Raw genomic sequence first — 23,410 nt, 5'->3', positions numbered from 1 at the left:
CACCAAAATATAATAATATAATATAATATAATTTTACCACTTTCTGAAATATGGAGGAACCAGATCACAAATTGGATTGATACTTTGGAAACTACCGATCTTGGAGAAGTTTAAAGTTTTCCCCAGTTTATGTTTCCATAAAAAAAAACTTCTTCCGCAGATATCCGCAAAGAAAGGAGTACAGGGTCCAAAGCTCCTTGTGTGAAAATCATAAAGAAACAACGGACCATCCACTAGCGACCTGCTGCTACTCATGCTCAATTTGGACTCAAATAGTACAATGGATCAAGAACTGCCCGACCTTTGGGAGGAATGGAGGCGAGGTCTACCCAAAGACAGCAGCAAACAAAGCCCACGACTCGCTGTTAGCTAAATGTCTGCTGGTGTCTTTGGCTGGAGCAACAACAAAGCATTTAACCTCCAAGCATTGTCAGCCTCTCAAGTTACTAGACAGGTTATCCTCCTTTATGAAAACTGGACGATTCAAATCCAGAAAGAAGAGTTCGTTGTTCTAAGAAGACAGCTGAAACAACCATCTTACCGAACTGAGCTACAGGCTGCAGACGTCTTCTGGAGGAACTGCCTACACTACGACCAAATTTCAGCTCTTTCGCTTGCACGGTGTTCTGTAAGAACCCTGTTTTTATAAAGCAGCGGCTACGTGCATGGGTCGAAGAGCACTCTTGTTCACGTTGCTCGCATTGAAGCCACTTTTTCACGACAATAAAATGTCCAGTGGTTCTATTGTAAATATACACTTCATATAAAATATATAAAGCGGGGGCACTAAAGCCCTCCTCCAATTTCAAATAATAATAATATAATATAGTTCGTGTGTATATATATATATCCGGCACGGGACGATATGGTCCACTAGTTGAACCATGGCCTCCAACACTTTATCGGCATGGTACCAACACGGGCATCAAAACTGATGCTGCAAATAATACTGAAGACATTAGAAAAATATCTTGGATGTATCATCTAAGAAATATTGATTTTTTTAAAAATAGAAAATATAATAATTTTAAATAACATATGGTGTATTTCTAGCAACATCCAACAGGTATCAGCATTCAATACACATCACAAACAGTGGATGCAATTCGAAGCATTTGCGCTTCTAGTTGATGGGATTCATCATTTTAGAAGTATATGAACCAGATATCTGCTACTTGGTGAGAAGGCTGAAGTCCCAAATGCAGTTCTTATCCAACACATCATTCAGAGACCACTGCATTAAGCCAAGGGTCCCAGTCTTTGGCAGTCCATAACAGCTGATACCCGTTAAGTGTAACAAGAACATTATTCTGCCTACAAACACAAGCAAGTCATGTCCAATCTTGTTAGACCAGTCAACAAGACTCCTGCTTTGCCATTCAATTATATAACTAGGGTTGTGCCATTTGCCAAAAACTTGTCAGGGCTAATATCGGCGAGATTCTTTTAATTTGATGCATGCAAAATGAACAGCTTCCAGTCACCCAGATCCAGTAGAAATGTATATTAACCAATAACCATGTCCATAACAATAAGTCATCCTAATTCTTGTTTCACCATTCACTAAGGGGGTGTTTGGTTTGCAACCAAAATCAGAATGGAAATGAAAATCGGAATGGTTTGGAATCGGAATCGGAATAGCCAAATCTCCTGAAGCGTTTAGTTCATGACCGAAATCGGAATCAGAATTGGAATGAAAAATTGAATCGATGGAGGAGAGTGGGGATTGAGTTCTATATAGATTGAGCCTAATTCACATTCTATCCCGGAATCAAAATCGAAATGGAACTCTTTCTAACCGAATGGTTGGAATAGGAGTCACCTATTCCGATTTCAATTTCAGACCCCTACTCCTTCCAACCAAACACCCCCAAAGTAGATTGATTTCACAATGCGTAGACACCAATAGAGCACCAGTTACCAACAAGATGCATAACACCCTTGTTCCCTCACAAGGCCAGGAGATGGATTAGTACAACCAAGAAGTCAATATGCGGCAATTGTAGATCAACTTTTAGTAAAACTATAAATGTTAAACAGCTATGTTAGAGGTTGTTGATTGGCACAAATAGTACCATACGTAGCTTAAGCCTTAAGAATAAAAAAGCTTCCAAAAATTAAAAAATATAAGAAGCATTATGCAGATATTTAGCTGACACACCCACATGATAGCACCCTGAGATCCTTGTATTTAAAATATTTTATCCAATATAAATATGATGTATAACAAACCTTTAGTAAAACATGTAAGAGTATTGACATGTCCTTAGAAGAGTTCCATCAACTGTTGCACGATATCTGCAAAGCAAACAGTTAAATTGAAAAATGATGCTCACGACGGCATCTATAAAGATAGACAACAAGGCTCTCAAACTAGAGAAAATAACTCCACTACCTTGAAGAATTGATGGTGTGGTCTGGAATTCATGCCAAAAACTTGGATGGAAAGCAAGATCATAATTTAGGAATTTGGCAGCAAGAAACGCAGCCCCAGCAGCAATATGATGGGGCTTAAACTGAAGCCAAAGTGAACTCCTTAATCTGCAATAACATACAAACATTGAAAGAGATAAATCAAATTCTAAAACCAAGCACCAATCAATTGAAGAAACAAACTAATAGGCAAACCGTCATTTGGCATGTGCAGAAAAGCTTAAAGTTGTTTCTTTGGTAAGTTAAAGTCTTGTGAAATTTCCACATCAACATAACACGTCAGTTCGCATGTAACAAAGATTAAAATGGCAGAATGATTTCACATAGCAAGAAGCTAAACAAGCCATTATGCCAACGTCTCCTTACCAACTACAAAGCAGCCATCCAGGTGATATACTATCTGAGAATCTTCTGTAGAAATGCTGTCATAGTGCTAATCTATAGCAGTATGATGCGCCTTTGGGAATTATGCATCAAGGCCTGGACCCAAGAATGCTCCAGGGGCATTTGCCCTTCCCGAAATCCAAAAAGATTATTCAATCAGAAAAAGTAGGTGAGATTTGTGGTACAGAGGAGAGAACAAAAGCTTCTCCCATGGATGCTTCTATCTTCTGCTTATCAATAATATCTCACAAATGACTAATAAGACTTCCAGCACCATGCCAAGATAGTGACCATGCGCATGCTTTCCTGAACTGCTATTACATTTGCAAAGATGATTAGGTTGAAATGTGAATGGGTACCACATGCTTTCTGAAGATGATAAAGAGATTTCATTTCCATGCTGTGTTGTGTCTAGGAAATTGGAGATAAGTATATAGGGTTCAACCACTTGGTTGAGGCAAGGTGCAATTTCAAACTATAAAACAAAGCACCATACTGGTGATAGAAGACTGAATGGTGTATAGAAATCTAATCTCACTTCCTCACCGCCAATTTCATAATTTATAACCAGCAGGAGATAAGCCATGTTATACAGATTGACAAATGAAATCTTTTGATTAAATGGAAACAATACAATAACATAATAGCTGCAATCTAGCAACATAATATGTTTTATTGTTGGAGTTTTTCATGTAACATAGCACATATTTCACTACGTGATATGTACATCCAAATTATAAAATTTAGAAAACTTTGTCTTATTAGTAGGACAATCAGCAACTTGTCAACCACAAGAATCCTCTTAAATGGATCAGAGGATAAATTTATTCGGCCACCTTGTTGATATCATATTGGGAGGTTAAGAAGGTAACAGCAATCAATCTGGAAAATTGTATCATCAAATAATTCATGCATTGATGTTTCTTGGGGTTTATCTTTCATTTTATTTTTTTAATTTTAGTTACCATCTTCAAATTATGATCGAGATTCCTTTTTGCCTAGGGATTTTCATCTGTTGTGCGTGCACGATGCAGAATAGAGAGAACTGATGTACTTGTTTGTACACACAACACTGCTTGGAAATTAGATGACTCGTATTGACTAAAATAGAAGCACAACCAAGATAAAAATTCATTCTGAGACTTCATCCATTTAATGTAGTTTCACCCAGACTTTGAATTGGAGGGAAAAAAATGTCATTGATTGGCTTTGCAGGGCAGATACGGTGAACCACCAAAAATTAAATCCAAAAATTAGGTTTGCAGAGATGATTGAACATTTGCAAAAAATTAAAGGAGAACAGATAGGACAAATGGGACAAGAAAATAAAATTGGAATATGACACGAGTGAGGCAAAGAGGTTTAGATAAAACTCAAGAAGACAAGGAAGGCAAACTACATGAGCTAGATGGTGAAACTCAACAAGAAATAACCATAAAAGTGTCAGATATCTTGAATCAAGTTGGAAGAACGAACAGAATTGTACTACACATGAAACATGTTCTGGAGATCTATCAGTCATTAATAATAACCAACTGGATAATTGGTTTGAGATTTTCCATGCAATCATGTCCAAATTGCACTATTGCTCAACTTCAAATACATAAAAAGAAAAAAGGCTTTCCATGAACAGCATATGAATGCTCCAGCTAAGAATATCACACAGGTGAGCACATGATTCTCGTGAAGAAAGACCCTGCAATTTATGCCATACCAAATGATCAATATGCCATACTAGGAAAAAACAATGTACAAAATAAATAGTTTCTTTGCAAAAACATGGCAAAATTTGGTACCACTAAAAATGTAAGTTATATAACTCTTTCCATGGCTAATAAAAAAGGGAGTCCTAGCACACAAGGTTCCCACTGCTGAATGGTCTGGGGATGGTCAGATGTACGCAGCCTTACCTCTGCATGTGGAGAGGCTGTCTCCATGTTTTGAATTCATGACATCCCAGTCACAATGGAACAACTTTATTGCTGCACTAAGACCTGCCCTCTAAATCTCCCATAGTTAATTGCAAGAAAATAACACATTTAAGACTGAGAACAATTCAAAGTATATAACACATATATAAGGAAACATCCAGCACCTTGATATTTTACTTGTCTGGAATCTAAAAATTTATCTAAAGACCCAGAAGAAGTGATCGAAGATGTTCATTTTCTTTTGAATGATATATCCTTATTTACAGGTTTTACAGATGCACCCTCTTAGTGAAAGAAAAATCTAGAAAATAAGGGATTGGACAGGAAAAGAGTGGGCCCAGAACATTCACCAGTACCTGAATCTCTCCTAAAAATCAGAGGAATCTGAACATCATTGTAGACTCCAGCAAAAGCAGAAGGAGAAGCAGAAGATCAAAGAGGACAAGAAGAGTCTGCCTAGCAGTTTTATACACTAAATATTTAGACCATGTAATGAAAGACTCTCCTATTCCGCCAAGTCACTACTTCATGTGTACAATAAATAGATGGCATATTCAGTAGTGCGCATGATGATAACTATCAGCCAATGCTGCTGCCAATGCTTTCAAGGTGGCATTTTCACATGTTATCATGTCACTGGCAGATGGCCTGTGATGCACAGGCACTTAATGGCACCAAACCAGATGATATCTGAAGTTGCATGGATAAGGTGATCCTCATGACATGGCTCCACAAAATATACTTTGTTAGTGAAACATAGAAAGCAGTGAAATTAGCAAATTAATCGATAATAACACATCCAACGTGAATAGAAAATATTTCAAATCTCACTCATTCCCTATATGTAAATCTGCTAGGACTGGGTTGTCCCACAAGTAAAATTGGAAAAAAATTATCATACAAGTCCAAAGGACAGCAATAGTTCTTTAACCGGGAAAGTATCATGGCTTGCTTACAAGGAGAAATCAAAACAGAGTAACAAATATCGATGGAGGTGGGAATTTCAAGAAACATCATGCATTTTGACCTTCACTTTGAAGGTCAATTTCAACTATATTTGAAGACATCTTCAGGACTATCAAAACCTTACTCAATATATATATGATATAAATTTGAGTTAAAATGTGCCTGCAAGATGTATATCAAAGGGGAGAGAAATTCAATGTACATTTGAGAGCATGTTTATGGTACACTATAGGGAAAAAAAAAAAAACAGAAATTAGTGAATTTTAAAATGACAATTACATATATCTGCATATATGTGATGAGGCCTGTAGGTAATCCTGGGCCACAAAAAGCGGATAGCACTCTGTCAATCCCCTTAAATTTCCTAATCCTAACAAAGGCAACATTTGATCCCAAGTCTCCAGTTTACACCATGAGACTTTATATGTAGGCTCGCTAGCACCATCAGCAATCATCTCAATACAACGATATAGAGAATGTTTTCCAATTTTTCTATGCAATCAAGAGAAAATACTCTTAACAAGCGAAATGCCACATACGAAGTAGGTATGACAGAGCATGTCACACACAATTTAGATGATCGATGAATTGAGATATGAAATTTAGGTGTTCCAAGAGCAGGATTTTCCTCAAAAGCAACTAAAGATCTTATCCTTTTCTTTTAAAGTAATTTATAGTTTTGGGTGAACTACTAGCAAAATATTCATTTAAACTTGTAAAATTTCACTTCCACTCTAGTCTACATGGGTACATCTATGCATGCATCTTATGCGGTTCAGCAGCATATAATAGAATAAATACCTGAATTAGCAAGCTATAATATGATTGGTGAGAACCCTCACTAAATTTGGAAGGATGAAAGGAATCGAGAACACTCTTTGATATAATCTTGAAACTAAAGGGGTGCTGATGGCTTGTTGAGGTTCGAAATCTTAGCTTCGAGTACTTTTAGCAGATTTGATGGTTACTTCTAGCTTGGTGGTTTGGTTGACAATTCTAAAGAGAGCTAAAAAATGTCAACAAAAACCAAGAAGGAAAAAAAAACTGAATCAAGGAAAATACATCTCACGTCATTTCAAAATATAATACATTGTTTAGAAATTTAGATGTATTCTTTCAATTATGTCCAATGAGATAACTAAAAATTGTTTTCCAATAATATCTGTTCATAAAATCATTTTCTTAGTGTATTATACCATTAACAACCTAAGATATGATAATCGAAGTGACCATAAATTTGAGCTATATGACAGCAAAACTTGCATCAAAAATTTTTTTGTTCTACTAGATATTTTAAAATATTACAGTGCAATTTTTCCACATCCTCTAGAAGCTTTGGACTTTGAGCTAACCCAGCAAAAATGCTTGATTGCAAATAAAGAAACTCCGACTTTAAGATTTAAAATCTAGAACCTGGAGACATCTACTTAAGATGCCATACCTACTTCAGAATTTGTCTACACATATTCTAATGCTTCTATCACTTCCTAAAATATCTTTTATCACTAACACTATTTTATTAAAACAAGTTTTAGTTGGCAAAATAAATGTATCTTTCATTTTTGATCAATTTTTTAAATTACAATATTTTTTTTTGAGTGTAATAGCCAAAAGGTAGAGACCAGTAATCTCTCTCTCTCTCTCTCTCTCACAGACACACACACACACGCACGCACAGAATTCTAAATGGGTGAATCCTAGGCACTTTCACACCTAAAACCTAATGAATTCATGCTCTCCCACCCAGATGCACTCCGATGCCACTCCAAATTCAGGTATTTGACCTTGATTCTGTCAGAATGTTTCCTAGCACAAAAGAGCATAAAGGTATGTCTATAGATTATATTGAAAAGAAACGTTATTAAATTTCAGAATATTCTCATACAGGTTCAGTCTGTCACCTTTTTGCAAAAAGATGCCCTTAGCTTAGTTCAAAATGTTTCCAATTCTCCAAAAGATAAAGAAAACAGATAATTACATTAGGAAGAAATATAATCAAATATCTAATTCTCCCATAATCCCATTTATGTTATATTAGGAAAGAAAAATATAATCAAATTTCATAATATATTACAGAAGATGGCCCAATTAAATATCTTAATATATTAGGAAAGAAGATGCAATCAGATATCCCAATCAAAATAATATATAAGGAAGATGCAATTAAATATCTAAATACATTAGGAAAGAAAATTGACTTGGATATCTAGATCAATTTCTTCTTTTTCTTTTTGAATTTTTTATTTTATTATGTTGTACTTATTTTTCTAATTATTTATATTTTGTTTACCTGGTAAAAGAATGAAAAATCACAAAAAATTCATATTGATTAATTTTTCTAAAACATGCATTGCACATGCCTACCTGCTAATACAGCCATAAATCAATGAGCTCTCAAGTAGCATTGCTATGTGTAATGACAGAGACATTTGTTGGTGAGGGATCAACTATATATTGATGACTGAGAATTGCAATAAGCAAGCTGACCAAAACTCCCTGACTATTGTAAAAAATCTAGGTGTAAGCACCCAAAGAATTGGTTGTCCTACAATATCCAAAACAAATTGTTTAAGCATTCTCTGCTGCGAACTCTGGGTTTTAAGCATCACATACCATATCAGACTTCATATGGTGATGTGCTAATTAAAATGAATGCATAACTCAAATTAAAAACAAAGAAAGATCCTCTAGTAAATGCTTTACTGTGTGCAGACTTATAAAGGAAGGAAACCAACTATAGTTATTACTTAGATGTGGTGTAGATTTGCATGGTATACTTTTCACATGCTCTTCCACCTTATCAAAAAGGTAAATAAGCATAAGCCCATAGAATATTACGAAAAAGGAGAAGGGGTTAAACTGATGTGTTTGATGATCTACAATGACAGTATTAACCTTTTTGAAGACAGAAAGCCATAGGATGATTGTTTCAAGACCATCTGAGTTATAATGTAGCATTTCTCCATTTGAGGTATAATGCAATATTCCTTGTTCCCATAATTTAGCAGCACATAGAAGAATAGGAACTTCATAATGATTTTTTATTTTTATTGGCCTATCATCAAGAAGTACGAAAGTGTACAGCAGCAGATAATAAGGGAAACCCTTGACTGTGGTATTGAAATATCCCACAGAACACCAAAAGAAACCATCCAAAACAAAAAACAAAGAAATAGATTTAAGAGTCCTGTGGATTCTTACAAACAGAATACAAGGACAGAACGTTTTAAATTTTTGTTCATACCAAGAAATATTGGAACTACTAAATTGCATTTCATAAGAACCCAATTAAACGAAATCAGCACAGCAGAGAACATCAGGCAACTTGAATGCTCACCCTTCATTAACCAAGTTCCAGGCGACATTAAGAAGAAGAGTTTGTGAAAGTCCTAGTTTGTCAAGAACAGATCTAAGTGGAGCATAAGGGTGCTGCACATCAAGTTCAAAATCCAGGGTTGTCAATATCATTTGTTCAGCCTCGATAACCTTCTCACGATATTGTTCAAACCAGTCCTGCTAAACAGCAAAAAATATCATAGGTTAAAATCAGCATTTTTGACATATGGGTGAATGCATTTCAGTTAGCTTGTCTGAGACAGAAATAAATATCTTCCGGGTAAAACAATATGCATACAGAACAAGCAATTCATAACTAGCCATCAGTATGAAAGAGATGTATGACCAAATGATAGCACAAAGGAAACCTTATATTTAAAAAGTTTTTTATATAGGATTTTATCTAAAAAGGGCTAGGTTCAACATTAAAAATTCCAAAACTTCTGCAATAAGACCAAACAAAATGCAAAGATGTAGTTATTTAAGTAGCTGAAAGATTGAAAAATATCTGATGTTTAAAAGCCCGAACGGGCCAGTACAGCCCGTACCGAACCGAACCGGCGGGGAACCGGTTCGGTTCGGCCCTTTTTTAGGGAAAACCATGCATACTACACCGAACCGAGCAGTTCGGTATGATTCGTGCCCAAACCGCTCAAAACCGAGTGGTATTGCTCGGTTCGGCTCAATTCACGAGCGAACCAAGCCGTGTCGATGTAGGCACATGGGGGGGGGAGTGGAATGGGGGGGGGGACCCGGAGGGGTGTGTTTGTGGCTTTGTGCCTTTGTGGTGGGGCTAGGCTACCAATAATTTGGTAGCCTCAGTGTGAGAGCCGAGAAGCCCGAGAGAACTCAGAGAAGTCTCCGGTGTTATGCTCTCAGGCTTCGTCGATAGGTGCAAATGAAGCCAAAAAAAATGAGAAAAAATTCAGAAAAAATTTCATTTCTTTGACGGGACAATAAATTTCGATCGAAAGTAAGGTAATCCTTCATTCTGTCACTAAATATTTTATTTTTCATCTTTTTTTGACCAACAACCACTAAGAAGTAGAAAATAAGAAAAAATCATGTCAAAATTTATGATTTTGGTATGATTTCATTATATGTTGTAAATCATTAGACAATCTACATAATAACACTAAAATCATTAATTTTTATTAATTATTTTTTAAATATATATATTTTAAAAAAATATTAAAAAAATTAAATTCAAAAAAATATAAAATTAAAAAATTGTTTAGGATGATTCAAGCTACTTTCGGCATAATTATTAAACTGTCGTATTTTGTTAAACACTTAAACTTACAGAAATTAGTAAGGAGCTAGAGTGTGACATTGGCTGAGAGCATAGTGAGATGCTCTCAGCTCAGCACCAATGAAGATGCAAATGGTATAGCACAGAGTTCAAGAGAGGAGGGGTGACTAGATTGAAGATGCATTTGGCAGGTGATTATCAGGATGTGGTCATATGTCAGAAATATTCACAGAATGTTCGACAGCTTATAAAGAAGCACTTCGCTGATTCTAAAACAACAAAGGAGAGGGCAAAGCAGAAGAGGGTAGAGGTGGACTGTCGAGCTGGAGAGTCACTTTCCTATCATTTCAGAGAGTCAGAGGAGGCCTCTGCTCCAGATGATGAGACATAGATTGAGGCTGTCATTCAAGTAAGTCTGGATGATCGTACAGGCTGGAGGAGATGGACAGACAGAGAGAGTGATTTGGACCATCATTCTATGAATTAAGGTCTGACTCTGCGACCGCTGGAGGAGAGTCTGAGTTTAGGAAGACCACTTCTATCAGGAAGCCAGCCAGGAGAGGCAGGTATAGTATTTCATCGATGCTGGGGGCTTTTGACAGTAGGAGGAAGTCCAATAAAGATATTTCAGTAGGAGCCACCATTCATGATTTAGATCCACATACTCTTTCTAACAAAGATTCAAAACAGCAAAGGATTGATACTATACTGAAGAAGGATAAGAAGAAAGATATATGATGAGCTATTGGATCATGATTTTATTTTAGCCACATTCCAGCGAATGCAGCGGGCAATACTTACTATCAGTCCGTCATTTCAGCTATACAAGCTGCCGACCTCGGTGTAGATCCTCCAGCACCCAAAGATATCTATGGTCAGCTTCTTGACAATAATAAAAAAGATTTGAAAAGATGGATTTCTTCTTACAAGAGTAAATAATTCATATACGGACTGACAGTGATGTATAATGGTTGAACCGGTCCTAGTAGATCGAGTATCATAAATTTTTTGACATATTATGATAGAAAATATTTTTTCACAAATCAATTGATGCTTCAGATAGGGTGCACGACACCGCATACATCCTTGGACTGATAGAGGAAGTGATTGATTCAGTTGGAGAGCAGAATGTCATGCAAGTCATCATAGATAATGAACCGCAATATAAAACCGCCGGCGAGTTACTGATAGAGCGGCGATCGTATATTTACTGGACACTATGTGCTGCACATTGCATTGACCTCATGTTGATGGATATTGAAAAGCTTCGTAGAGTACAACAGGCAGTGGATACAGTCCAATCTATTACTAAATTTATCTACAATCATACATGGATACTGTCATTGATGCGAAAATATACTGAGGAGATCTTGAGATCGGATGTCATATGGTTTGCTACAAACTACATAGCACTTGATAGCCTTCTATAGAAGAAAGCAGCCTTCGTCAGATGTTTGGTAGTGCCGAGTGGCAGGAGAGCAGATATGCGGAGCCAGTATTGAGAAAAATCATATGGAGAACTTAGTGGCTGGTCGGTCATTCTGACAATGGACTGATAAGATAATGAAGGTTATCAAGCCATTATATGAGATGCTTCGCACCGTGAACAGTGAGAGATACCCCCAGATAGGCTTCTTGTATCACATGATGGAGAGGATAAATAAATAAGTCAATGAGATAGATCTCAAACATGTCCAGAAATACATCAACAACATTAAGCACTGTTAGGACTATCAGATGGATAGGAATTTGCATCTAGCTGGTAAGCATGAATTCAATAATCATTTAAAAATTTTTCTTTTCTTGTACTAGTATAAGTTTACTTAATCATTTGTGAAATTTATTTTCAACTTACTATTTGAATCTGTGATTCTAGTACAGCATATATATGGGATAGATATGGATAATGAGCTTCTCATTACTCTCCGTAGTGTGATATATAAGATGGTGCCTGATCTCGAAATTACATCTATGTGTCTGCAAGAGATACGTTAGGTCAATTAAGGTGCGAGCATTTAACTTAATAATATATTTATTAATAAAATAAGTATATTTTTCACAAACGAAACAGTTTAGAGAGGGGACAAACAGCTTTGAGTCTCATTGATTGTTGTAAGCAAAAAAAAAATGAATCCAGATAAATTACATATCAACAGTGAGAACTTTCTTGACATTACATAGCTACTAATATCATAAAATCTGATATGTAATTTTGTTTAATATCCTGACAGCTGAATGGTGGATTCATTTTGGATAGTCTGCACAAAATTTGAAAAAAATGACCATCTATATTCTTTTCCAGACAGTCTCTTCTAGTGGGTGTGAGCGTAATTGGTCAACTTTCGTCCTTATCCATAGCAAACAAAAAAACCGTCTGATACAGAAGCACCTCAATGATCTTGTTTATGTGCACTATAATTTGAGATTGAGGCTAAAATATGCAGGATGAAGTACGGTTGAAGTATACGGATCCGATGATAAATGATTATGCCATTGATGATGAGGATCCGATGATTGGATGGCTTACAGGCTAGCAACAGAAGACGAAACTTGATGAGCCAGGATCTCCTCCATGATCAGCCAATTTGATAGCTAGAGAGATCAGGGTGGATTCAAGGCAGTGGATAAATACAAATATGCCACATAAGGTTTCAGCTGATCTGCCACAGCTTGAGGGATCACAGGAAAGTCATTCATCATATGACTCCATGTCTGAGACATCCAGCCATAGTTTGAGCGAGAAATGATGAGACGAGGTCGGTCATCTTAAGCAAGAAGAAGACATCCATCCTTTCAGATACAGCAAATTTAGTCATAAAAGGGCACCGAGGGAGCTCGAAAAGACAAAAAAAAGTCAGTTGCAGCACCCTCGAGAGTGCAGGGGTCAACTGACTCAAATTCAGAAATCAGGGGCAGTGATAGTGATGATAGTAGTCATGGATCTGATGATCAGAAAGGGACTGGAGAATACGAGACTACTATTCATGAGATGCAGTCGTAGGGTGGTATTCCATTCACCGACGAGTCTCAATTTATACATGCCATACAAGATAGGGACTACGATGCATGAGCTGATAGACCCTGTAAGGCGACGATTTCATATAAGCAACGACCTCCCAAAGGTCGTCCAACACATGATACAATTGCAGATGATCTTGCACATGTAGGATCCATGAATGTATCTGGATCATCCTCGTATTATGGATCTTATCACCCATAGACAGCTTATGATCCATAAGGATATGGTGTATTCGAGACATCGGCTTCCAGTGGTTACTATCCTATGCAGTCCAGAGTATCTTATGGATCGAATTTCGTTACTGACATATTTGGATGGGCCCCTCCACAGCCATACCATCATCCCGAGAGTACCTCTCAAAGTCAAAGTTTGAGCGAAAGATCTGAGATGTCTTACAATCCAGAGAGGATACCTTATGGGATGAATATTCAGGATTATAGTACTATTTAGTTAGAGGAATAGACTGATGTTCCTCTGGAGTATATGGATGATCCGGATATTTACAAACGACACAAACACTCGACGAGATATTAGATCAGCACCCGAGGTTAGCATATTATTCTTTATAATTTACACTTTAGATATATTTAATGCATTATTTTAGTCTTTATATTTCTTTTAATTGTTTTTGGATGGTAGAGTTGTTATATAACATAAATAAATATTAATTTGGATATAAAGTAATTTAAAAATTAATAAAAATTTTATTTGAAATCAAATTCAACTGAAAAATTAAAAAAAAAATTATGGCATACCGGTACGAAACGGGTACGCCACAACATACCGACACATGATACGGTACCATACCATACAGTGCAGGAATCGATACAGGCCTCGATACTAGTTTCTGAAACCTTATTAAAATAGAAATTTTTTTTTGGCAAATATTACTTGAATTATAGAATGTGCATAAATAAGTATGAGCTATAACTTACACAACAACTACTACAATTTGTAGAAGGAACACGGCCATTCATATTTCATGCATTGCCAATATCTAGTATAATGACTATTATACAAAAATCAAACTTCAAGCAAGTTAAGAACCCTTGCAATAAAGCTCTCTTTCCATGAGCAAATTCCAGATGTCTCCTCAGGACCCAAATCCCTGACTTGCAGGGGCTAAGAAGTTTAACGATATTAATGATCTTCAAAGTCATGAACTCCAACCAGCTCTTCTAGCCAGCAGTTATAAGTCATTTGTCCTTGTTAAAAATCTTTAGTTCTCTAAACTAAGTAAAGAGAAATTTCTGTGTTATGTACTTCATCTATATGTAGAATATTATGGAAAAATATTCCTTGATATAACATCAAACCGTGTCTTAATAGTTTGATGAGCTGTAACGCAATATATGTGTTAGAATCTGAGATGGGTGCCCTTTCCCATGCAACACGGAGTCCTCCATTTCCACATATTGGTAAGTTTCACAAGACAGACATCTAACATCATAGATTTAAGAATGTCTTTCAGAAATTCTTTTAAAATAGATATACATGACACACACATCATTCAGCTCTTATGAGAACTTTGATATAAAAAAATCCACAAGTTATCCAAAAAGTTTAGTCAAATCTACACATGTTGTACAGATAATATGATGCAGCAAAAAGAAGACACACTAAAAGAACCAGTAGCAATGTAAGAATAAATAATTTTCAAATAGAAATACATGTTGACATATCTAAATAAAAAAATGGACTGTGGTTATATCAATACTATCAAATTACGTGCAAATGGGCAGCAGACAAACTGTGCATTACAAGTCTGAAGCCAAGGATAATACTTGTTGACTTAAAAAGTTAAAAAAAAGACCTTCTAGCTCTAGCTGAGACTACCATAATAATAATAGCTTGTGGCAAGTTCTGCAAGACATTATAGAATGATAGTATCAGAACACTGAACAAAGCCTAATGACACTTACACTGTGCAGCAAATATGGGAAGAAAGTAAATTCCTGTCTCTGAGAAATTTCAAAGGATGCCCTTAGCACACAGTTCAGTAGGCATGGTGTTTCCTCAGACTTTGCTGCTAGGAACAGCGCTGCTGTAGCAATCAACTGGACAAAAAGTTGGATTGTTAATAGACAAACTAATGAATTAGTAATTTGGGAGAACATAACCAACAATCTATCATTTGCAAGAGCAGATCTCTAGTTGAATCCATGAAATCAATGAGGTCTGCTGATGTACAGGAGGTAACCACTCTGGCTGAGCATTTACAACTTACAAGAATGATACAGAAGCTTCGCAATAATGTAACATAGAATTTATTGTCAAGAAAAAACATCAACAAAGTAGTCAAGTACAAGGTATCAAAGTTTTCTCTTTATGCAGCCCAAGTTTAACTACCTTTTTTTCCTTTTGACCTTGTTGCTATTCCTTATTACTTTGTGAGCATTTGGACATCCATCTATAATTATCATTCTATAACACACATATGATAACACAAGAATGGTGTTAAAGACCAGTTGGAGGTGGCAGTATGTCAAAACCTCAAGGAGGATGTATCATAGAGTTGTTTGCACCAGCAAATATTTTACATAGAAAAATACCAGATCAATCAATGAGAAGAGAATCTAAAAGGTCCATATGTTTACTTTTCTACTTTTGGTATTGGAAATTCATGGTTGTATTTCATTAAGTAAATTGAATTGAATCCTAATTCCTTAGGGAATGGTAACTATAATAGGCAACTGGTCAATCGGAACTTCAATGGTTAAAAAAAGAAAAGCCTATTTAGTATCCACTTTACATGACAGACAAAATTTTCCATATTAAATGATTTGAATAATATTGGGATCAGAGCTTAAACGTGAAAAAGTGACAAACATATCAATTTGTTGCAAGCAGACCCTGATGGAAAACTAATATTTAAAAGAAAGTCTATCAATCTTCTTAAGTCTGCTTGTCCAATTTAAATTAGTATATAACACACAACAAGAACCATGATAAAAACATCTACAATAAGCAAGTGTTCATTTAAACATGTCTTCTTTAGCCAAATGGCCAGCATACAAGTTTCAAAAGCAGATCTTACATTGTCCAATTTCACAAGTATCATTGTTATCAATAGATAAGTTTACAGAAGATATACTACTAGCTCATTGGTGAGCAAAGCATTTTCAAAGATTTCTATTGAGACACAAGACTGGTTTGAAAAGGCTTGGCCAAGACATTTCCACTCAAGCATTTCGATCTTGTTGAATTCAATCTAACCAATTAGTCCAAAACACTGAGGGGTATGATTGGTAATTAGTTTAATTGAAGGCCAATTTAGATTGGTCTAGTCAATGGCCCGGCCAATGTTGTTAAAAGCCCTAGGCACACCTAGGCACTAAGGATCCCTAGAGAGCTTAGGCGCAAAGCGTAGGCACGTGCCTAAGAGAAGTCAGGCACCAAAAATAGAAAAGCAAAGAACTAACTATAGGCAAAACGGCAAGCAAAAACTAGCACCCTGCTATTAAAAAGTAAAAACAGAAAAAGATTTAGCTATAGGCAAGAAGTCCAGCATGTAAAAACTAGCTCTAACCCAAAAACAAGAAGAAGGAAAAGAAGAATAACAAGAAGAATAAAAAGTTAGAGAGCAGATTAATGTGCTCTATTATGCTCTATTTTCTGGGCAGAAAACAGAGCATGTCAGAAAAAGAAGAAAAATAAGAAGAAGAAGAAGAAGAAGAAAACAGAGCATAATAGAGCATGTCAGAAGAAGAAGAGGAGGAGGACCGGAGGAGAGATGACCTACATAAAGTTAAGCTATGTGATGAGATGGAGGTGTTTCTTAGGCAATAAGATGAGATGGAGTCTGATGGAGACGCTTCAGCTTCTGCCTTCTGATTCTTTTAGATGATTCCAAGAGCCGCATGTAGAATTTTAAAGCTTGTTTGACTTTCAATGATGCATTTCCAATCTCTATTTACTATAATTGACCTTTCCAATCCCTATTTACTATAACTAACCTTTCCTATTTCTTAAAAACTAAAAATTAATACTTGTTGAAATTCTGTGCCTATTGGACACCTCATTGTGCCTCTGAACAATGCAGAGGCATGTGCCTGAGGCAACGGTCCTTGTGCCTAGCACCCTTTGCACCTGAGATGCACCATTAATAACATTGAGCCCAGCCCCATTGAGTCCGTATGTGCCGGCTTGATCCAGCCAAATGATGTAAGTAATTCTTATTTCAGTTTATTCTTGCACCTTAGGTTATATGCCATCTCAATAAAACAGGTCCATAAGACCAGGTATCAATAATTCAGATGAGACATGACCACATTTCACTAAAATCAGAAATTAGATTAGGCGACAGGTCTGAGCAGGTAAATTTTCATTCCATGAAGACCTCTAAAACCCCTCAACATAGGTTAAAAAAGATGATGGCAATAACTCTACCTCCTTCCTGTGCTCCCAATACCTCATAGCAGTGTAGTACCATAGCCTTCATTGACACAACCAAATGACCCTAGCACTTGTAGACAGCCAGTTATTGTTCCAGCAGCCAACACCCTCGATGACCTAGAGGGAAGAGTTTTTTTGTTTTTGTTTGAATCATAACAACCTTCCTTTTCTATCTTCTATTTTCCTTCATTCTAATCTCACAAATTGAGAAAGGATAGAACAGATGGATGGGAATGACTGGAGGGTGGGGAGTGGTGGTGCTATGTGGATATAGTTGATGGCTTGGTTTAGGTGATTGCAGTGCTCTTACTTCTAGAGGGCGCTAAAAATGGAGGAGTTGGACATGGGTGTTCACAAAGATCGGGTGAGGAAGATAGGAAGAGGCTGGGTAAGGCAATAACCAAGAAGCCTAGGGGCATTACTATTTACAAGAGCATTACAGACAAACAAAATATTGTGATAAGTTGTGTAATAGCAATTATGGCTGAAACCAGATTGGATATCAATGTATCCATATCCATATCTGTTTCTGTTTGGCAAGTAAAAATACTGATATAGATTTTAATTGGACACTAGATTTGCATAGATATTTGTTATAATATATTCAGATATGAATCAGATATTGACAAATATGAGTATAAATACTGATACAACTCAGATAGTTAAATTTTACAGATAAAATATTATTCCATTTTCTATTTCACTAGTTGTATATATATAAACCTCCCAATTTTTTTTTTTTTTTTAGAAACAAGCAAATGATCTCATAGAAAAAGCAATAAGATATAATTGCACCCAATTGATCATCTGACTTTTTTGGCGGATCCCAACAATTCTGCTAAATAATATATTTTGGATTAAAAAAATTCATTACTAAGGATGAAATCCACCAAATCAAAGATGTCACTATGTGAAAAAAAGATTAAAACAAAGATATATTGATTTGTCACTTACTTTATTTTGGAGTTTATGATAGCTATATGAAACTAACCAAAACCAGAAATGGAATTGGATATCAGACAAAAATTGGATATTATTATATCCATATCCATATGAGCTTTTCTTCGATGAAAATAGATATGAATAGGAATATTAGTCATATGCTATAATTTGTATGTATATCTAGATAGATTCAAATATGAAAATAGATCTGAAAGAATAATATCTAATGATGGTTTGTTGAATCGGACCGAATTGCCCGGTTTGGCCTGTACCGAGCCGAATCGACGCAGAAACGGGATGGTTCGACCTTGATTTTCGAAATAAGACCTGAACTGGCTTGAACCGCTCTGAACCGGGTAGAACTGCTCGGTTTGGTACAATTGGGGGCCAAACCTATCGGTTCAGCCCTATTCCCTCTTTTTTTTTTCATGGTGCTACAATGTTTTTGTTTTTTTAGTGGTGCTAAAGTGTCGGTGGAGGTGTGGGGGGGGGGTGGGGGTGGCTTTAAATGAAGTTGAAAATCAAAAGAGAAGTCAAAGACTTCTCTTCCTCAGTTCCTTGTCAAAATCCATTTTTCTTCCCTATCTACAATGCAAACGACAAGCCAAATAAGGAGAACTCATCAATTAGAGGTATACAATTTTATCTTATCTTCCATTTCTCCTCTTCCTCTTTTTTTTCAAAAAATAACTTTAAAATCTGTGAGACATAGCCTCAGGATGGTCTTCAATTCACTGGTGAGTCCCAATTTACGCATACCATACAGGATAGGAACCACGAGGCATGAGCTGGTAGAGATCACAAGGGTATGATTTCATACAGACAACGTATCCCTCGAGGTCATTCAAAATATCATGCAGCTGCAGATAACTTCGCACATGGAGTTCGATCCATGGATGTATCAAATTCTTCATCATATTTTGGATCCTCTTATCTATAGCCACAGGCAGCTTATGATCCATATAGATATAAATATGGTGTATCCGAAGCATAATCTTCCAGCGGCTACTACCGTATGTACCAGGAGCATCTTACGGATCGAATTTTGTTGTCGGTATATTTGGATAAACCCCTCCATAGCCGTATATTAACTTGAGAATATCTCTTAGAGTCAGAGTTTCAACGGAAGATCTGAGATAAGGTACAATCCAGCATACATACTTTATGAAATAAGTGCAGAGGATTACAGTGCTACTTGGTTAGAGGAATGGGCTAATATTCCATCAGATTATATAAATGATCCAGATATTTATGAACGACATCAACGCTCGATGAGATTTTAAAACTCGATATATATTGATTATTTATTTTTTATATATCTTAATTAATTTGAATATTTTAAGATTTAATAATATATAGTTCTTTAAGATTGTTTTCCTCTAGCATAATATTATATTAGATTCAGATCCGTATCACACACTTAATTGCGGGTGTATCGGAGTGACACAAACATCAAATAAGATTCAAGAAATAATAATTTAGACTTAAAATCATTCAAGAAATAATAAAAAATTGATTAGATATCTTAGAAGTCAGAAAAAAGAAAACAAAAAAAATGGGTGTGCCGGTTAGACATCTTAAAAGTTTAAAAAAAAAAAATGGATGTGCCGGTTTGACCGGCACGCCATGCATACCAACTCTCAATATGGTACTAAATCGGTACGTACCATACTGGCCGGCGATCGGTGCACTGTCCGATACCGATTCAACCTTCGTTGATCTAATCCACTATTATAAGGGAGGCACATTTTAGTAATTAATTGCCAATATTTTCACATGATCAGATTTATTCAGGTTTCTATGTAATTGTATGGTAATGGTAAACATTCAAAACTATTGCTCATTGAAAAAAATATCTATATCTAAAAAGGATAAACCAGAGTTTTATCTTTTAAGGCTAAAGATGAAGACTAAAGGTACCAAAAAGGAACATTTTGACTATTAAATTCACAAGATTCTCAAAGATTGTTTAAGATCACATTGTGGATAAAGCAATTTCTTATGAATTTCTTACAAATCAAGAGTTTCTTGATGATAAAGTGAGTGCTAAAGGTTGTTAACTTATTATAAGTCCGAACTGAGTCTACGTGCATGGGAGGAGATGCCAGACACTACCTACAGTACTAATATGGTTCAAGGATGCTGATTGTGGGTTTGATCTCATCAGATTCATGCAAATTTTAGTCTCCACATTATTCAACTCATGCAGATTAGCCATTCAATTCACATTTAGTAGATTGCTTAGAAAGTAACTATGTTATATTAGTGACTTGGGCAATGTATGAGAGATCTAATCCCCCACATTTTTAGATGTTTGATAGTATTAAAAATTGTTTTTCATTGTGAATTATAATAATATAGTCTATTGGATGCACTAGAATTATCCACAAAGATAAGAGATGAATCAAGGCTATATACAAAAGAATCACAAGTTGAAAGATATGCATAAGCACATTAGCTAAATTACAAAGCTATGCAAAAGAAGCTCAAAGGTTTTACTAGAAGAAAACCATAAAAATGCAAAAAGCGAAATAACTCCCATTAGTTCATGCACTAAAATAGCTTTCCAAATTCCAACAGACTTTGGATAACTCGAAGCAGAGTCCATGGATAATCTTGTGGCTGATTCCTTTCTGAAGGAGCTGTCTTCGAAGAGAGTAACAGTACAGGACCACCCTTTTATGTTCATGTATTAAATTTTGAGCCCTGCTTGGTCATACTATTCTTACTTGCTCTGTTAGAAAGTTATCTCCTTAGAACAGAAGTGAACAGAGATTTTTTTTTTTTCAATGAACATAACTAAAAGTAAAATACAAGATCTTTTATGTCTATATTGGACAGGTGAACTTTTCACATATGATATTGGGTTCAACCAGAAAGCACAACAAATAATTAAAGAAGGGAGACAATAAAAAGCAGGCCACAGTGATTGAAAGCCACAATATTGAAAATACATCAAAAAAGGAATCATGAAGTCACAATCAAACATTGGATGTGAACACTTGAGTTCTAATTAATTATTTAAAATGCAATACATTGATCTGAGAAACAATAATTACTATGTATCCTGCTTGCACAGATAATTCTATTCCCAGCTACTTATTCACCAATTTGAAGGGCAGTCATCAGACAAAAAGGCCCTGAAACTCACAAATCTATCATGACAAGCATGAGATCTACGAAGAAAGAATCTGTGGCAGAGCACCATAGCAGCTCCAATTGTAGTTTGAGGCCTGCAATCCAACAAATCAAAATTCTTCATCAAAAATATTTTAGATACAAAACAAGACCTAATGAGCGATTGCAATTCTAACAAGCAAATCATCATAAAAACATTAAAGCAGATCAGCAGCTTACAGCTCGAGCCTCATCCCCAGACTCTGAAGATAGGAGCAGTACGAGTACCGCAGGTGCGTTTCAAGAACAGTATCTATTCCATCCTTTCTTGATGGCGAGCATCTCTCGATCTCATCCCTCGACATGAACGCCACATCCTCCTCCTCTTTTGCCGGCTCCGCCTGCCTGCGCGCCGGAACAGTACCATCATCATGCCTCCTCGGCTGAAGAAAAGAAACGTGACTCGTCGACAGGGCATTGCCACCGGCAACCCCATTCCGATACCGATGACTGGCGTGCTCGTCCCAGATGGAGACATCGGACCTTCTCCTCTTTAGAGGCGGCGGCGCGCCAGGGTAGGCGGCGGCATGGTTGAAGGCGTAATCTTGGTGGTTTCTATAGGAGAAATCTCTATGAGGAAAATGGGTGAGGTTGGGGACGGCGGCGGCTTCGTATCCGGGGGCGGCGGCCGGGCGACTGAAGGCAGATCGGTGGTAATTGTGGTGGTAGCCGCCGGCGTCGGCGGCGGGCGCGCGGCAAGGTTGGGAGAAGGGCATGGTTTGGATCCAATTTGATTGTTACGGAACCGTGGTTGATCTTTTAGCAATATAAAGAGGGAACTGGATGGAGGAAAGAGAAGAATTGAGATCAAACTTCTCTATCGATCGAAGGATGATCGAATTGGAGGGAGAAGAGATATGGATCGATGGGAGTGATGGGTTTTAGAGAGGAAATCTGAGATCGGGGAACAGGAAGGAGAAAGAGAGGATGGCGACGACTGTTCAGCGAGGGAAGAGGGTCGGAAGAGAGACCGGGGAGGGGATAGACGGATGGTATTAGACGTTTTAGGAATTTTATTTTAAGATTATCAGGACACCAGCCTGTTCCGGGTCGATCAGTTGGGATGGCAAACAACTCGGTCGGCATATCTATCTATCTATCTATCTATATATATATATATATATATATATATATAGTTAGATTAATTGTTCTATACTATCCTTTCTTTTTTTTAGCATACCTCTCAGAGGCATCAGTTTTCACTATTTTGAATGCATCTAGATCAACCAGATCAAGGCAGGGTAACGTCTTAACTTGATTTTGATTAATTTGACTATCTTGATATGTTTATTTATCCATGGGGGTGGATTTTTCCGGAGCCTATCATAAAAAGATTTTGTTATTGGCTTTAGATTCTTATAGTAGTCTAACACGTAGTTCAGAGTTCAAATTACCTATAAATATTTGAAGTTGGTTTTTGTCTAAGATTTCATCCAAAAATTTAGTTGCAAATTTTACTTTTTTATTGGCCTTATAATCCGTTCTTTACATCCTTTTGTAAAATAAACTTAGTAGATTGGCGATCTATCCTTAACAAAAACTTTTGGTTAAGTAAATCGCTTTGAAACTTTAAAA

General features: G+C 36.4%; 1 protein-coding gene across 6 annotated transcripts; it reads right to left on the bottom strand.

Moving 5' to 3' along the window:
* On the bottom strand, positions 1-22,915 carry LOC105052737 (cyclin-T1-5). 6 transcript variants are annotated; one of them, XM_019853415.3, is made up of 7 exons: positions 22,016-22,915; positions 21,810-21,891; positions 15,244-15,378; positions 9,052-9,230; positions 2,396-2,541; positions 2,233-2,298; positions 1-937 (listed from the first exon to the last, which is right to left on the bottom strand). In XM_019853415.3, exons 1-6 carry the CDS (start codon positions 22,549-22,551, stop codon positions 2,267-2,269), a joined length of 1,110 nt encoding a protein of 369 aa, XP_019708974.1. In that variant the 5' UTR covers positions 22,552-22,915; the 3' UTR covers positions 1-937; positions 2,233-2,266. The 6 variants fall into 6 exon arrangements, with proteins under 6 accessions (XP_019708974.1, XP_010931970.1, XP_010931969.1 ...); XM_010933668.4 differs by lacking the exon at positions 1-937 and adding an exon at positions 1,034-1,314; XM_010933667.4 differs by lacking the exon at positions 1-937 and having other exon boundaries at positions 1,993-2,298; positions 22,016-22,914.
* Between the last annotated feature and the right edge of the window lie 495 nt (positions 22,916-23,410).

Source organism: Elaeis guineensis, chromosome 10 (genome assembly GCF_000442705.2).
Source record: "Elaeis guineensis isolate ETL-2024a chromosome 10, EG11, whole genome shotgun sequence".
Taxonomy (NCBI): Eukaryota; Viridiplantae; Streptophyta; class Magnoliopsida; order Arecales; family Arecaceae; genus Elaeis; species Elaeis guineensis.
Note: the sequence above shows the minus strand (reverse complement) of the source record. Positions and strands in the feature narration are given on the sequence as shown.